A 17,165-nucleotide genomic window follows, 5' to 3' on the forward strand; every position below is an offset into this window, starting at 1 on the left:
ATTTGGTGGTAAACAATTGTGTTTAAGTTGAAACATGGCAACACCTCAGAGCAAAAGTGAAGGAGTATATTTATAGGGAACAATCCTGCACTGCCAAGAGGACTAATAGGCTAGATCATTAGGATTTACAAACCTAACTTTTTAGTGCTGTGGTCTCTGGCTACATACAACATTTTAAAATAAAATGTATAGCGTCTACCAGCCCACTGTGGCTACAAGAAATACAGTGTCTAAAATCCTATAGCTCTAGTTCTGAATTCTGGAGTATAACAGAAATTACTTCTAGCTGAAGAATAGCTATTAAAAAGTTTTTGAGCTGGACAATTTTCAGACTTCACAAGTCAACTTTGTGAAGTGCAGGCAGTGGCTATTACTTGAAAAATATGTTTACTTTTAACAGATTCCTAACTTTAGCCGAGCTTGGCGAACCGTAATTCTGGCCCCATTCCTTGCAGGTATGTTTATTAGCCTCTCTGCCTGTCAGATGTATATAACAGCACTGCCAAGCTGTTCTAGTTTGTCATTCTTTTTATTTATCTTATTTCTCAGCTTCATGTCCACCAAGTCCTAAGCAGTTGGAGGCATGCTGCGAATGCTTTGTTACTCTACTGAAGTAAGTAAATGTTACATCCTGTATTTGGGTGGGAAGACACGTAAGATCCTCAGTGTACTTCTATGCTCTCAGTGCTGTTCCGCTGTGCCCAGGCCCTGTGGAATAGTAGGAGGCAGCCACATTGCAATGCAGATGAGTCAAACTGGAGGAGAGGAGAGGAACTGGCAAGTAAAGAGGGTGGCAACAAGAGCTGCCACAATTTGGGAGGGTCAGGGAAGATTTAAGAATGGCAGACCGATGTATAAGTTGTAAAGTACAGTCCTGTATAGAACCTAGGAACGAACAGAGTTCTCGGGCTGCATTCCTGTTATCAAGCTTGCCATTGGCAAAGTAGAATTTTAGCAACAAATCTGCAGAGAATAACAAATCTAGTACTGTCATCAGATACTCTGCCATTTCATGTGGTAAGGGTCTATGCTGTGCATACCAAGTTCTGAACTTCCTTGGTGACTTGATTTGTTGTTTTTTCCACTTCTCTGCTGTGTCCTTCCCTTCCTCTGGCTGTGAAACAATAAATACACTTCCACCATTTTATCACTTGCCAGTTTCAAAATGCCTTTCAGTGTAGCTCATGAACAATGAGTACAAATCCAGGCAACTGTCCAAATATTCACTTTAAGATCTTTTCCCAAAATTTAAAGGGAAGGAGACACATCCATTAATTATCAAAATCACCGAAGGAAACAAAATTCTTTTTATAGTTAAAGTTTTCTCTCTTCCCCTCAATATGTTTCTGCTGAAGGTGTCCTGTCCTAGCTGATCTAGATGTGATTGGAATTGCAAAGCAATATGCACAGTTGGACCTTCCAGCTTTTGCTCTAGGATGCCTGTTGCTGATTCCTCAGTCTGAAAAAAGAGAACAACAGATTCAGGTAAGCAGGAGATACATGCTGCTAAACCTGCCCTGTCAGAGAAGTGCACAGACAGTGACATTGGACCTCTTGCCTAGGGGAACTGCATCTTCCCTTGCTGCTTTATCAATACTGATAATTGCACTTGCAAAAGAACCAAGTTAAGTGGACTCAAGTGTTTTCTTAAGGCAAAAAGCACTCAAAATGTGACAGACTGGTAGAACGATCAATAATGTGAACACAAAGGAACACAGACCATCCTTACAAGAGGAAACCCTGGTCCTGAAACAAGATGCAAGGTCCCTAGTGGCAGACAACTGAACACAAATTCCCAGTTGTGCTGCAAAAAGGTAACACGTTCCTTGCATATATAAATGAGGGAGTTGAGTAGGAATAAGGTTGATCTCCACTCGGTGTGTGGTCTTTGCAGTTGATATCAGAAAAGCAATTCTCTATACAGAGACATAGCAGCGCGTCACATTCTAACCAAAACTCTTTGCCTTAAAGCTTTGTTCCAGCTGCTAATTTGCATCTTCCCCTTCTCACAGCATTTGCGTCTGTGATTTAATGAAGAAGTCTTGAAAGCCTGTGCACCTACTATGACAGCTTTCGCAGCAATATACTAAGAGACATCCATAGCTACGTACAGCATACTCCTACTAGGTTCTGCATAGATCTAGAAGCCAATAGAAGTTCAGATTGTCTACATTTTTTACAAGTTACAACACTTTCTAGATTTGCAAATAAATTACCAAGTGTGTGTGTTTATGCATTACTTCTGAATTTTCCATTTTAGAGACATTGACTCAGTTATGATTTCCCAAAATGGAATCAAAACAGTCAGCTGACAGTAAGAGTTAACAAGTATTTTACCACTTTACAGCAGAACACACTGGCAGCATTAGTGACAAATCTATAGCTTGTTTGGGCCAACAATCTTTGCAGAAAGCTCTGAGAATTTCTAACTTGTACTTTGAAACTGCAGGCATGACTTGCTTCTTACTGAGCCAAATGTCTGTTCTTGGGGAAATATTTTAGACTGTAAAATTCTACACTTAATATTAAATCAATTCTTGAAAAGGGTTTCCTGTCCTCGTCTAACCCAGAAGCTATTCTACAGCAAGTAGATGAATGCATGAACACGGGTGAAGTAGCAGGATTTGCATCACAGGTAAAGAAACTAACTTTAGGTATGGTAGCAGGTAGGCCATTATGTTTCACTCAATCTCCCTGTACTGAACCCAGTAATTTGTTTGACTACGGCATATCTTTCAGAAAGGATCCAATTTTTTTTTTTCCTCTCAGGACAATAAGAAATGGAAGAAAAAAGCATCCTTTCTGTTAGCACCCTGCTCTAGTGGCAATCCTCCTCATTTAATTTGCATCTTCTGATTTCCCCCCCCCCAATATTAAAGGACTATCTAGCAGAGACATAAGAACAACAAGTTCGAAGTTGGGGCCATAGTATTTTCTCCCATTAATGTGTTTTAGTACAATCAACTCACCAAATAGCCTGAGTTCTGAATCTCAGTGCCAGCCATTTTCTCCAGCTCCAGAAACATTTTTTTTATGGTTGTATCTTCCACCCTCCCCCTGCAATATCCTTTTGGGGAAAAATAAGAGCACCAGGATTGTATGCAGTCTTATCAGTGGCATATCTGAGAAGGCACACCCCCTTAACTGCTATTCCCACTTCTCCAAGAATCAAATTAGCCCTTTTGGCCATGCTTTATCCCAGGCAGCACTAGAAGGTATACTGCACACTACCAAAATGTGTGAGAGATGATTATAAGGACGTAGGTTTTTGCAGTCTCTGCAGTTGACGTGACCACATTGGTCACAGTGGTGTTTGCTAGCACATGTCAAACTTACATTGTAGGATTATTTCTAGAATACTTTAAGTAGCAAGCCCTCATTGTTCTAAATTTGTTTGATCAAAAAGGCTAGCAGAACTTTGTCATCTCACTCAGAGTGACTCATTGTGGGCATATTTCTTAATATATCTCCCTGCCTGAAAAACTAAGATTAACAGTCGAGTCTCACAACAATGCTGTTAAATAGCAAACTTTTCACAGTGCTTTGAAAATACAAAACCTGCTTGCTTTGAGATTAGAGTGAGAAAAGGTTTATAGTATTTAACACTTGAACTCACTAAAGTAAAATGTTAAGATCTTGAATGCAATTTTCTAAAATAAATTCTGCTATTTTGCAGATTAGATGTTTGGTTCTGGACAACATTATAAACGAGAAACAATACGAAAAGTTTTCAAAATCTAAACACTTCCCATTATTAAAGCTACAAGTCATGAACAATAACAGAGTGAAAGAACTGGTGGAGTACCTCATCAGTAAGAACTGGTAAGTTCTGATTCCCATCCATTTCCAATCTGTTTGCTGTAAGTTTGTTATATACACAGAGCCCTAGGGACTTATCAGTGCACAGCATCCAAGAGCTTTAAAAACCTAGACAAGTAAACTCTCACTTCTTTTTAAACAAAACAAAACAAAATCTCATAATTCTACATTTGGTGCTAAGAATATTTTGACAGTAATAAGTAACATCCATTATCTGTATTTAAGTCCAGGAATCAGTTTTTTGTTCTTGTACTTCATCTGACAAAAATATGTTCTTCTATGATTAAAACAAGAAAGAGAGCACTTTGCCACTGAAAACCCCACTAAGCTGTTGTCAATTTGTGCATTTGAAATAAAAAATAACCTACTTCCTTTTCTCTATAAACAATTGTGTACTTGCCACAAGGGTGTCTTGTGATCCTGAATGATAGGGGACCACAACCAAGTGTGAAAACTGTTAAAATATAATTGGTAGTAGCTTGAGCCAGTAGTGCTTTGTTACTTCCATTAAGGTACAGTTCTGTCAAGTACATGGAAACTTCCCTCCCTCTTCTGCAAGGGAATATAGGTAAATAGGTGCATAGGGAAGTGACTGATCATACCAAGCCAGGAATCAATTTTGTATGTATACCTGTTCTTATACATGACTACACATTGTTTAACATGCTTACAGTATAGTATTGCATGAGTTGAGTAAGTTTTACTTCTGCCCTTTGCAGCACAGATGACGCTGCAACCCTGATAACAGAATATCAAGAGAGATGTGGAAATTCTATACCAGCAGACATGTTGCCTTGTGATATTCTGAAGGTAAATCATACTTGGCCAAAGATGAAAAGTAAACACTGACCCCAAGACACTTGCTCAGACTACCATTAAGAGCAAAGCCTTATTGGACCCATTAGAGACCCTATGTTTTCTATTAACACTAGTACATTTTCAAGTATTCAGATCTGTGCAGTTTGTCTTTTTTACATGACTCTTGAGCTTTTTTATTAGTATACTAATTTTCAAAAACATTTATCTTGTTTTAAAAGTAATGTCTCCAAAATGTTCAACTTTCACATTCTTCTTCTCCAGATGTTTTTGAGTACACCACAGTAGACCTTCACACTCCCTTACTAGAAACAGCCATCCAAGGAACAAAAACTTGATGTCTCTCTCTTCTCTGCCAGCGCCACAATGATATCTCAAAGTGGAAATGGAATCAAAGTCTTCATCCTATTACTTGCCTTTTTTTTTTTAATTGGTAGTGGCTAATACTTACTAAGCACACAATTTGAATGTGCTGTTCCACATGGAATTCTAAGCTTCACTTACAGCACAACTCTTTTGCTCCCTACTATAAAATAAGTCCAACATTCTAAGATTAAAACAACTTCAAATTTAGCTGGCACTAACTTGAAGTCAGTGTTGGAGCTAAATACAAGTGTCAAGGTTTATCCTTGAAAGTCTTCCTTGGATAAATTACTTTTTATATAACTATGTAAAGGTCTTATAAATATGACTGTAAATATCAATGTATCTTGTGTAAAATATATTTTGTAAACTAATCTTAAATTTGGATTCCTCCACAGGCATAAATAAAATGGATTTAAGTAAAAAGTTTGGACTTATTTAATCAACTTTGTAGCATAACCAAATTAGCCATAGATGAACTTTTCTAATGGAAACTAATATTTCATTTTTTCCTTCTTTTTGACCACCCCAAAACACCCACTTTGTATAACAAAGGCAAGGTAAGCACTCATATCAGCAAAAAGAACATTGCATGACTCGATTTATTTAAACTTTCCTCCCATTTTAAGTTAGACTTTGACACTAGCCATATCACTGAGATATGGCTACATGGGTTAAATGCTCCAAAGAAAGCAAAGCATCTCACTAGATTAGAAATGAAATACTAGCAGAGTACATTTAAAAACAACACAGCATAGGTAAACATAAGCCAGGTTGATTGTACGCCTTAAAAACCTAATTACGGATGTTCTAGTAGTATAGTTAAAACATCTGTAACAATAAGCAGATGGCCTTTTAATTGATTTTGATCACTTTCTATTTTTCAGTATCAGTAAATTGCATGATATGCAGTTAACTAAGGGACTAGGTTTAATAAGCATATTACTTCCAGAGTGGGAAGAAAGCTGGACAACCAGCTCTTACACCATACTAAGCAGTCTGAGAGTATTCTGCAAGAGGAATATCCCTTTCTGAGGTAATTGTAGTACAGAGAGAGATCATTGTCTTTTGGAGAAACACACGCATCTGGGGTCCATTTCTTACTGGACAAGCTAGCACAAAGAAGGCAGGTATGCACAACAGGAACTACTACAGTATGTGGGGCCAAGGTTCCATGTAGCTAAGAATGGGCAACTAAGTCCTGGTCCTCTTATCCTAATAGAGGATTTGGAAAGCAAAATAAAGATCTTCAGACTTTAAGAGGTGCAAGGTGTCAAATTAAACTAAGCAGTCTAAACTCACTGTCCATAAAATGGACCATTTCCATTTTATAACTTCAGGACCAAATGGAATCAGAATAAAAAAATTTTACTTTTCCTTCAAGCCTGTGGTAAGCAAACAGGAACTGGTCAGAGTTAACTGTTCTGTCAATGAACACTAACTTGGCATATGCTACAAAATTATATTTGCAGCACTCCAGCAATTTTAGAGAACAGGTATTTCACAAACAAAGTCTTGAACATGTTTTTAAAATGTTATCCAAATGTTTGTACTTGCTTCTTGTTCAGAGGAATGTCTGTTCAAGGAGAGACTAAGCACCAAATGTGTGTTAAGGTAATGACTGTGGCTCACATAACCCTTACCTTTCATAAAAAGGTTCAGCTGAGGTTAATGTCCATTCTGGAAATAAAGTTGCTGAATTATATTAAATATGAAGGTTCCGTAAACACCGTTATCAAAACAGTACTACCTGGGAGTTGATGGTTTAAAAAATTTAAACAATTTTAAATTGTTAAAAATATTTAACAATTTATGGTTGTTCTAGTGATTATAGTGTGTTTTGCTAACAATTTTTCATTCAAAATTCGGCTTTGTACAAAAAAAATGAAGGAAAACAATTTTATTACATTAAGGGCTGTTCTTTAACAAGCTCAAGCACATTTCCCATAGCATTGTGCACTTAGCTACTTAGCAGAATATTTTAAGAAATTAACCATACAGAGCAAATTACCCGAGTGTCATTATTTGAAAGCTACTCTAAGCTAGTTACATTGTTATAAGTACTTAGCAAGTGAGTGTTTTAATACTATAAACTAGCAATCAAATATTCCAAATAGTTTGCAGCTCTGGAATGAGTTGGTAAGAGGCACCAGCCATGTGAAGCTGTCCTAGGATTTTTTGTACTCGATTCTTTCTACTTTCACATCATCTCCAATTAGCTGATACACATAGGTTACTACTGTGGAAGCTTGGATATCCATCAGCACAAAGGAAGGAATGATGTTGCTGGAAAGAAAAATTGATTCTGTTAATATTTGGTAATTACAGAAGCAGCAACATAAAACACTTTTCAAGTCTAGATTTACTATGACTTGCTCCAAGGAATTTGATTTTTTAAAGCACACTCCACCACAGAAAATGAGGAAGTAACACTTCAATATATTAAGCTTGGTTGAGTCAAATGCATTTAGAGTACTATAAGAAAAATCCCCAACAGCAACAGAATTACCACTTGTAGTCTCCATTCAATAAAGCTTGGCTAACAAGCAGTTGACATGGTTCCCTCTTACTACCATCGCTGCCAGGAGCTCTCTTCTACTCAACAAAGTCCAAGAGGGTTCAGTTGCACTTTACAGACTGGAAAATATTGTTGCTGTAGGCAATAACAATGCATGCAAATCTAAATGCAGCTTCAGCAGTTCATTAGATCCTTTCTTGAGAAGCACTGGAAAATGCAGAGGAGCCTTCTAGAAAGGTGAAGCAACATGCAAGGCCTGTTGTCACCAAGATGATAAATACTTATGTACCCTGGTATTCTACACTAACTTGTATCGATATTCAAATGCAATTAAAACAAATATATAGCATTCTTCTTTTATTCTACTCACTTCTCCAAGGCATGATAAGCTCCTGTAGCTGAGCCTGGGTTGATATAGAACTTGTTTTCATGCTCAAATGCCTCAAACTTGTGTGTATGCCCCGAAATTAAAATGTCCACATCAAACTGCCTTTGTAGCAATGCCAGGCTGGCCACATCACCCCATGGAATAACCTGATGGCCGTGGATCAGCCCAATTTTGAACTGCCCAACAGTTACAACTTTCTGCTCTGGATAATTCAGGTTCTGAAATCAAACACACACAATGCGAAGGTCAGATATACTTCACATTCGGTTATTTTGCCTGCATTTCTTCCACATAAATAAGCATCTCTGCTACTATTCAGAAAGTCTTAGAAATCTTCTTCAAGGCTTTCTTTGCTGCCAAATACACCTGACAGTGCTCTACCCACCCACAGTCAAGTGCATTATGAAAGCCAATTATGTTGCATCTTTAAGTGGGGGACTAGAAATCTCAAGTTCTGAAACAGCAGAACTGTATGGTTTATTTCCAAATTTACAAGACTTCCAATGTTATTGTAAAGTTGCTGAGATCCAACAACTCTGCCATCAAATGCCACCTGTTATTGCTGAATTATTTTAAAAGACTTGGTTAGGTTTGAATTCTTTTATTAGAATAGAATTATGCAAGAAAAGGGACACTAAAATCCAAGAGTTAGCTTTCACCATGTTGGATGACAACACAGTCAATTTTACTCGTTACAAACCAAGGGGTACAGCATAATTCCTTTTAAATTCAAATATTCCCTTTTTGTAAGAAGTGTGTATAACAGAGGACATTACCTCATCAAAATCCCCTCTAACAACATGAACATCCCCAGCCAAGGTTTTGAGGTAATCATAGGTCTCCTTGGTGCAGAGGTTTCCAGTGCAGAGGATGTGTTGGATCTTTCCTGGAACCAGCAGTTTTTTGAACTTAGCTGGGAGGCTGTTGCACCGATGTGGAATGTGAAGGTCTCCTAACACTAGCACCAGCTTATGAGGGATCACACAGGAGACAGAGAGAGAAAGAGAATTACAGATTCTAACTAAGATGAGCAACAAAGTACACATTTTCTTCAGTTTCAAGATTCTGTATTATGGAAGTTGGAAATAAAAGTAAGGGATCTTGAACCTGGATGATGCCACCAGAGGCCTTATCTACAGAAAGAGGGTTTTGCTGGTACAACAACAAAGCTCACTTCTGTGGATCCAATTAGCTATAGCAAAATAAAAATAATTCTATTAGCGTAATTTATACTCATTAGGAAACCTACATGAGTTCCCAGTGTAACTACTTCACACTGGTTAAAGCAGCCAACTTCTAGCCAACCTAGAAATGTTAAACAACCCAAAAATAGAAAAGAATTAAATCACAGCTATTTTCCATCAGAACTATGTTTGTTACACATTTCCCTTTTACTGTAGTAATTAATCCTTTATTCTTGTGTTCTAATAAAAACCCAAACAAATAAGTCTGTAATATATGCACACACGCATATGTACAGAAATATATTTCTGTACACGTGTATATACTTATAGGCTTTTAAACAGAGTTAGGAGTTTGTCAAGAGCCAACAGGCAAATTTCAATATCAACGGGACAGCATCAATGGGGCTTACTTTAAAAAAAATTAGTTTTTAAGAGTTTTACAAGCTGAAAATTAATAGGTTGAGATGTATGAATATGTACAAGTATTAAAAAAGACACAGGATTCAGCATGACTTATTAAAAAAAAAAAAAACTAATATATTTGAGGCTATCCTTTCTAGAATAATCACAAGAGCAAAGGAAATTTAATCAGATAAGAATTACACCTTTGAATCTAAATCTTAATTACAAAAAGGTAGCCTGTGGTAGCACTGGACTTGTTAAATACAACTTATATGAGAAAATTAATGCAAGCAAAGCAACAGGAACACAAGCTTCATTTAATTATACAGTGTGAGAGAAGCATTGTAAAAGCACAAGACCTTCTGTAGCGACTCAGTCACTTGAACACTACGTATAGAGAAGCTGCTTCTATCATCCTGGTAAGTCTATAAACTAATATAGTAGCTTGGTTTCTTGCATGCGTAGTGCTCTTATCAGTACAGCAGCACCAAGATGTAACAGCTACTGAACACAAACACACTCTTCAGAGGAAGATCACAATGCCTGCAGCTACAAGATTAATCCTTTCCATGCTCTAAGGTTGTGTCTTTATTCCGGCAACCAGGCCAGTGCCCTCATGCAGACAGGGAACTTTGTTAGGAAAACCTACTCAGGGCAACACCTAAATTGTAGTGGGGAGCAATTTGGTGAAGCAACAGAGTCTTTAATTTCTGAGCCTCCCGGGCAAGACTGGTCATTTCTCCAGGTGTTCCTAGCAGGCAGACACCAGCCCTATGAGCCTGGTGTCACGGGAGAAGAGAAATAAAGATATTTTGCTCCTTTTAAGATGAATTTCATTTCTCCTCTTAAGAAGAATTTCTCAACACACTCCCTTGTCAGGCACATCAGACAGGACACTGTTAACCAGGACACAAGCAATGCTGTATTCACTACCTCACCCGCTCTCAACCTTCCTAGCCGGCAGCACGCCCAGCTCCTGAAATGCTGCGGCCCAGCTCCTGCTTGTTTCTCGAGCGCAGAAAAGCCACACAACAAATCTGGATTTTGGGGCGATAGGTGCTCACGGCAGTCGCTGGGGTCACCTCACCAGGCCTGCGAACACCACTGGGCCCCTCACAAGAGGAGGGTCTCGAGGCAGCGGGGCTGAGACTCGCTGCTCGACCCCGCCCGGCAGCATCACCCCGCTGCTCAAAGGACCCCCCAGAGCAACGCGGCCCACGGGGCGGCACACCCGCACCGCTGCCAGGGGAGGGCCGGGCCCGGAGTCGCAGCTCAGCTGCAGCCGGAGCCGGGCCCCGGGCAGGGAGGGGGGCGGACTTACTCTGTGCCCCGCCTGGGCGGGGCGAAGGAGTTGATTGCAGACGAGGCGCGGGCGGGGTTAGACCGAGGGAGCGGCAGGAGAAGAAACAGGCGAATGAACGGGGGGAAGTGCCCAACCCCAAACCCCTCCGCCCCCGGCCCGCGCCGCTCACCATCCTGCCGCGCCGCTCGTCCGTCCGTCCGGGGCCCGGAAGTACTGCCGACGGCGGCCGCGCGAAGCCAAACCCCGTCGCCGCGCGTTTCCCTGCGCGCGCAACATCCGGGTGTCCTGAGCAGCTGCGCAGGCCCCACTCTCGCGTGTTTCCCGCTCTTTTCTGAGGCGCCATGAAGTGCGCAGTGGGGGGGTCTCATTTGCGAGGTAGGCCTTGAAAGGCCAGGCAGGCACAACGGGGGCTTGGGTTCCCTGAGAGGAGCCAGCTCCGTCACTGGCCTCTGAAATGTGGGTCTAGTCCGTGGTCCTTTGCACCCACCACATGATGTGGAGATCTGTGCCTGCTTTCAGAGAGGAGCTGGGGGCTTCTGTGCTCTGAAAATGTCCCTCTTCCCCCATGGGCCGTGGCTCTGGTTTAGTCGTGGGTGCTGAGGGGCCTGGACTGCCTCAGCTTGACCTTCCTGCCCCTGCTGTGCTGTAAAATGGGGACCAATGGCTTGCACCTCCATCCTCCTGTAACACCTGTTTAAACCGGCGGGTTGCAGGCTGCTGTCCAACTCGGGCAGCGTTTGGACAGCAGTCTCGTTTGCAGCCAGGGGCAGGGTCCCCACTCCCCGTCGGGCCCCTGCCTTGATGTCTGAGGCCTGCGTCCTGATATCTATCAATCGAGGGGCATCATCAATACCTATAGATGGGTTGCAAGTTTTGAAAACACTTGTGTTTTTTGCTCATCTGAGCAATGCGTGACGCGCTTCACGTGAAACTAAATTGCACCTCGATGCTCTGGATTGTATCAGGAGATTTCTTTAAAATGAGTGCAAGGAAAAGACAAATGTTTCCATCTCATTAGGTAATCTGGAGGCCATGTTGTATTGCTCCCCTATCATTTAACCAATACTAAATGCAAATAGCGCCCTTTTTTCTGTCTTCTCTGACAGTGTTTGGAAGAGCGATACATGCCATAGCCCGTATTAGTGATGAATTTTGGCTTGACCCGATTGAAAAAGGGGTAAGTCCGTTGATTTTAATTGAGTAGCCTTGAGCAGGGAACAGACATTTATGTATTTAATTGATAGTTTGTTGGAGTTTTTCCAAAATCTGCAGCATGCTTCATGTTCTGTTCCTTTCCAACTTTTGAAATGATCATCCTCCATTTTTTGGCATCTTAACTATACCAGTTCATATCAGAGAAGTCTCACTCCTGTTCTTGCTCTATTTTTCCTACTTTCTCTTAATTTTGATTTAAACTGGAGATGGTTCAAGGTATCAGCATTACTGTACGGCCATAGATTTTTAACAGTTACATCTGGTTAGGGCATCAGTTTGATATCTTATCTGAAATTACCTCTTAAAAATTTATGTTGGCATCAACTCAGTTCTAACTCCCAAGGGAAAAACGTCACCTCCTGAATTGGAGGTCGTAGTTTATGATGGTATGGAGCAAGGCTTCTGATCACCAGTTAAGAGGCTGTGTTTTTATATTGAACAGTAAACTGACTTTAACATAAAGTGTTAAAGAACCCCATGCACGACCATTTTGCTGCATGTTGGCTAAAAGGGCTTGACCTATCTGGTTTTCATTCTGCAGCCACCAGTCCAAAAAGCCCTTTCAAATTTTGGCACTTTTCTACATGCTTATTAAATGTGCTTTTGCTAATGCATGTTAACTTTAATACCTCCATTGTGAGATGGTAGAAAAAGGCTCATTAGCCTATTTTAATGCATATTAGTGAAAGCGCATGTTTTTTGTGACACTTCATTCTGCATTAAAATAGACTAATGCACATCAAAGTGTATGTGCTTACATGCTTAAAGGGCATGTCTACAGTCCTCAAGATATTAATTGTGGACTAGTCACGTAATTCAGGGCTTTGCTAGATCGTATCCGTAGTATCTAGATAACATCAGACACTTCTCACTAGTAATAACATTGCAAAAAATGATTAGTTTGAAATATAATGTTTCTGTACATGAATGCATCCATCAGTATTTACTGTTGTATAAAGTGGTTTGCAGTTATGTATGACAGTGAAGTAAAGAGTAAAATTTTAAATAGCCCTGTTATATTTGGGGCTTTATTTGCAGCTTGGTCTGTTGCAGTTTCATATTAATCAAATATTACATCTTCATTTATATTTTCAGCTTGCTCTACGATCAGTGAATTCTTCTAGGTCAGCATATGCATGTGTCTTCTTTTCATCTATGTTTTTTCAACATTACTGCTCTGTGACTGTGTCTGAGGTACATCAGGGAGAGAGACGATTACACTTTCCTTGTAAATTAGTAATGAAGGTAAATGTTAGTGGATTAGTAAATATGCTTTTTAAGCAGAAGATCAGTTCAAGTTTCAAATCAATAGGATGACACATTACTGTGTTTGGGTGGAATTCCTTCCTTGCAGAAGTCCTTTGAAACTTGGTCCTCAAAGATAACTATGTTAAGAAGAAAATTAGCATTCAGTTATTACATATGTGCATCCCTGGGTGTATCATGTTTTTAAATCAGCTTCATCATGATGGAGAGGCAGGCAGTAGCTCCAAAAGCAGGTTTGCTGCAAGCCAGGAGCACTCCAGGTAGTTGCTCAGTAATCTATCTTGGTCATTTCCTGTTGCACTGTAGTGGAGGAAGGAGAAAAATCACTGGTTTCTTCAGTGTTCACTTGGCTTTTGGCCTGTGGAAACAAGGAGAGCAGGGTAGGAGCTTGCTAGAATCTGTTAAAGATTAGGAATACTCAGCAAAGTATGTTTTTTTTCTACCACATAGCCATGTAAGGTAGCCCAAGAGACCAACTAGGAACCAGTTAGATAAGGCTCCTGATTCTCTAACCCAGCCCAGGTTAGAGTGGGCTCTAGACTTGTAGGAGCTGGAGCAGTCAACTGCAACACATCCCAACCATTCTCCTTATCCTTACCTGATACAGCTCCCTGTACCCAGGATTGTAGGAGCTGACTAAATTGGCCCCACACCTACTGGGGAAGGAAACTCTAATATTATGGGTAATTGTTGCTCACTTTATGCTCCTTGAGTGACACAGACAGAAGAGAAAAGGCTACAGAATCAGCCCCAAGATACTGATCTGGGGTTTTTGACCTCCGGGAGTACATTTGGCCCTCAGTCTAAAAGGGTTGACACCCACATACTCAAAATGTTTTTATTGAATAAAAGTACATACATTTTTATATACAGAACTCACAGATCCATCCACCTCCTATGCCATTGCTAATGTAATTGTGTGTTTATACTGATTTTGATTAATACTATCTCAGTTGCTTTTGCTTATGTTATTGTTTATATTCTTCTTTGTAAGTGACAAGCTGAATTCTGTGGATTACTTTATGGGAACATTGCTTTATGTTGTATTAATGCACTTTTTCTTACAGTCTGTCCTTCCCATATTCAGATGTCTAAACACACTAGAGAGGAATGTAGAGAAGTGCAACATTTATACAAATGTCAATGATTGTCATGTAATTTTTCAGCTCTTCTGCAAGCATGGTAGGTTAAATGTAAAATGACTGTATAGCATTAAGTACTTTAAGCTTGTTAATTAAAAAAACAAAGATGACAAATATTTATTATATACAATTGAGTGACTTCAGTTCTAGGTCTAATATTTTCTATTCTAAACAATTATTTCTTAAAATTGACTATTTGACTTTGAAATCGAATCGGATTGGGGGGTATTAAATGTAATTAAGTGTATTCAATTTTTATCTGTTACAAACATCTCCTGTTTGAGTTGGAGTCCATCAGATAATAAATTCTTAATTTCTATTGGTATCCTCACAGTGTATGTCTAAAGGCATAGTTCTTGGTAATTATGTAAATGTTTATACACGTTTGAGGAGCTTTGTTTGTTTGTTTCTTTAATGATCTTTGAACCAGCCAAACATTAAGGGCTTAATTATGCCTTTCTTCAAAACCCCAACCTTTCTGCAGAATCTGCAGAATAAGCCAGCCTGCTGCTTGCTTCTCGCAAATCACCTGAGTTGCGAAGAAATCTTGAGAGATCCAACTTTTGGAAGTTGACCCTCCAGCTTTTACAATGAAAGACATTCCTAGTAAACAGAATTTAAATTAATTAAATTTCCTCTGCTGTTAGGAAGATATTAATGGTTGGAAGAGGATGGGTTTTTTTTAACTATTTTGTTGTTAACTGAAATTAATGAATTAATAAATGTTAAGCTTAAGATAACATGCAAACATCAATTTTTGTACATTTGTTTGTATTTAGGTGTTATAAAAACTCATAACCTGACTTTTCAAGAATGTGACCCCTTACAAGCTGTTTTTGCAAAGCATATGTGTCCTAACATACTGAAAGTCCAGTCAAGGTGGTAAACTCAATATATTCTTTGTCTTAATAACCATACAGAATGAAATGCTGCACTTAGCCATTAATGGAAATCAGGTTCTGATTAAAGAAACCAGGAACAAAAATATTCAGGGCTGCTGAATGAGACATAATAACAGCTAAAATGTACTGAGCTACACTGAATTCTAGTTCAGTTTGGGGCCTTTGGTCTCTGGGTGAGGTCTAGAATGCAGTTTCTACTCTGTTAAGTGGCTCTTTATAAAAGGTTGTTATTGCGTTACTACTTATAGGTCCTCCACATCTTCCAGATTCAGTTAGCTCATCTAAACAAATAAAAGGATGTTGTGATTTTTCTTTTTACATAGTCATTGCTACACTCCCTATTCAAAACCTGACAGTTTAAGCAGGGTTATTTTTGGCCCTGTACTTATCTATATTATAAAGATTCTGTAATTGAATTTGGTTAACATTTCTGTTGATGAGAAAGCTCTGAATCACCTTATTCTTCTGTAATATTGTTCTGTGTTACAAAAATAACAAAAATAAATGCTGGTAAAAATTTACTTTTATTAGAAAGTAAACTCTGACTGTTTTCACTAAAAAGTTCTACTGAGTAAGACAGAGCCATTTGTGCACAGTCACTTTACTCACCAGTACCACTACTTAAATCAGGGCTGTCCTTTTGTGGCTGAGCTGCATAGTACCAGGGAGCATCTAGTCCTTTTTGAGTAAGGCTGGCTTCAGGTGAGAGGTTAGTGTCTGCTAATTAGGGTGGGTCACAAACATGAGAGCTTTCCAGAGCAGGGGAAAAAAAGGGGAGGCAGAGCATCTCATGCTTTGACAGATAAACATGGACATGTCCGGGTATGGTATCCCATCAGCCTTGCCTAGAGTTAGAGAGGACAGGGGAATTTTGGCCAGACTATAATTTGTTTGAGAATGAAGCTAATTAAAAGAGTCTGAGGCTGGATGAGGGAGTGTAACTGGCTGCATTGTGCAGATGGTTATATTAAACACCCAATTACACATGTTGCTAACAGATGGCATAACTGTAATGAACATATATTATTTACAATGTACACAGCAAATGGATGAAATATTGGAACTGTAGTGATACAGAGTGCTTACACAGTATTAGCCCGTTCTGAGTAGGGGTACACTGGGATTGTTAGATGGATCTACATTCTCTAGACTGCTTTGAAATTTTTAATCTCACTGTTCAGGTACTAGAGGAGCACAGTCCTATCAAACCACAAAACATGACTGAGGTATCACCTGAAAATAATTGTAAGTGCATAGTATGGTGCGACAGAGTACCCCCCTGCATGACAGCCAAATGTTTAGACTGCTGAGCATAGAGTAAGTCTGTGCACAAACATGTGCAGACAATTCAAATATATAATATATTGTATATCAGTTCAATAAACTTGAGAAGTGAGAAAACAAATCCATTAATTGTTCCACTGAGTTCTTTTTAAAAATTAAACCAGCCAATAGTGTAAAATTAATATTTTTGCCAAGATGGAAGAGGCATCATATTTGACTATGTAAACGATAAAAAAATAAAAAACAGCAATTAAAACGTTCTAAAAGGTACTATTAAAAAGATAGTATTGACATAACAGACTGTGCAGTCAGGAGTGTTTTCAAAGGTCTTAATAACTAATCTGTAATAATTCTCTATTAATTTTCCATGTAGACCTTGCAACAAAGCATGCCAGGGTAAAACAAATGGAGACAGGGATCATTTATGGGCTTGGATTTTTGCCCACCTAGTTTCATAGTTTCTAGGGTCAGAAGGGACCTGAGCAGATTATCTAGTCCGACCCCCTGCCATGGCAGGAAAGAATACTGGGGTCAAACGACCCCAGCAAGATGTTCATCTAACT

The 17,165-nt window shown here is 39.3% G+C and overlaps 3 protein-coding genes across 9 annotated transcripts in view; 2 read left to right on the plus strand and 1 right to left on the minus strand.

Moving 5' to 3' along the window:
* The window catches only part of KNTC1 (kinetochore associated 1), a 43,756-nt gene extending 38,003 nt beyond the window's left edge, over positions 1-5,753 (plus strand). The window contains exons 57-63 of the mRNA XM_019538770.1: positions 401-455; positions 550-613; positions 1,356-1,485; positions 2,546-2,635; positions 3,677-3,822; positions 4,539-4,629; positions 4,900-5,753. Of these exons, the coding sequence (XP_019394315.1) occupies positions 401-455; positions 550-613; positions 1,356-1,485; positions 2,546-2,635; positions 3,677-3,822; positions 4,539-4,629; positions 4,900-4,923 (600 nt within the window). The 3' untranslated portion in view covers positions 4,924-5,753. The remainder of the gene's footprint in view (positions 1-400; positions 456-549; positions 614-1,355; positions 1,486-2,545; positions 2,636-3,676; positions 3,823-4,538; positions 4,630-4,899) is intronic.
* Positions 5,754-6,879: 1,126 nt separating this feature from the next.
* VPS29 (VPS29, retromer complex component) lies at positions 6,880-11,154 on the minus strand. 2 transcript variants are annotated; one of them, XM_019538768.1, is made up of 5 exons: positions 10,963-10,991; positions 10,812-10,823; positions 8,681-8,872; positions 7,887-8,122; positions 6,880-7,284 (listed from the first exon to the last, which is right to left on the minus strand). In XM_019538768.1, exons 1-5 carry the CDS (start codon positions 10,963-10,965, stop codon positions 7,167-7,169), a joined length of 561 nt encoding a protein of 186 aa, XP_019394313.1. In that variant the 5' UTR covers positions 10,966-10,991; the 3' UTR covers positions 6,880-7,166. The 2 variants fall into 2 exon arrangements, with proteins under 2 accessions (XP_019394313.1, XP_019394314.1); XM_019538769.1 differs by lacking the exon at positions 10,812-10,823 and having other exon boundaries at positions 6,884-7,284; positions 10,963-11,154.
* Positions 11,080-17,165, plus strand: part of RAD9B (RAD9 checkpoint clamp component B) — a 24,079-nt gene continuing 17,993 nt past the window's right edge. For 4 of the 6 annotated variants that reach the window (XM_019538764.1, XM_019538762.1, XM_019538761.1 and 1 more), the window contains exons 1-5: positions 11,080-11,168; positions 11,900-11,970; positions 13,104-13,253; positions 14,342-14,456; positions 15,196-15,295. In XM_019538764.1, the coding sequence (XP_019394309.1) occupies positions 11,135-11,168; positions 11,900-11,970; positions 13,104-13,253; positions 14,342-14,456; positions 15,196-15,295 (470 nt within the window). In that variant the 5' untranslated portion in view covers positions 11,080-11,134. The remainder of the gene's footprint in view (positions 11,169-11,899; positions 11,971-13,103; positions 13,254-14,341; positions 14,457-15,195; positions 15,296-17,165) is intronic. The other 2 variants (XM_019538765.1, XM_019538766.1) reach the window with 2 other exon arrangements.

Source organism: Crocodylus porosus, unplaced genomic scaffold (genome assembly GCF_001723895.1).
Source record: "Crocodylus porosus isolate Cpor-Errol unplaced genomic scaffold, CroPor_comp1, whole genome shotgun sequence".
Taxonomy (NCBI): domain Eukaryota; kingdom Metazoa; phylum Chordata; order Crocodylia; family Crocodylidae; genus Crocodylus; species Crocodylus porosus.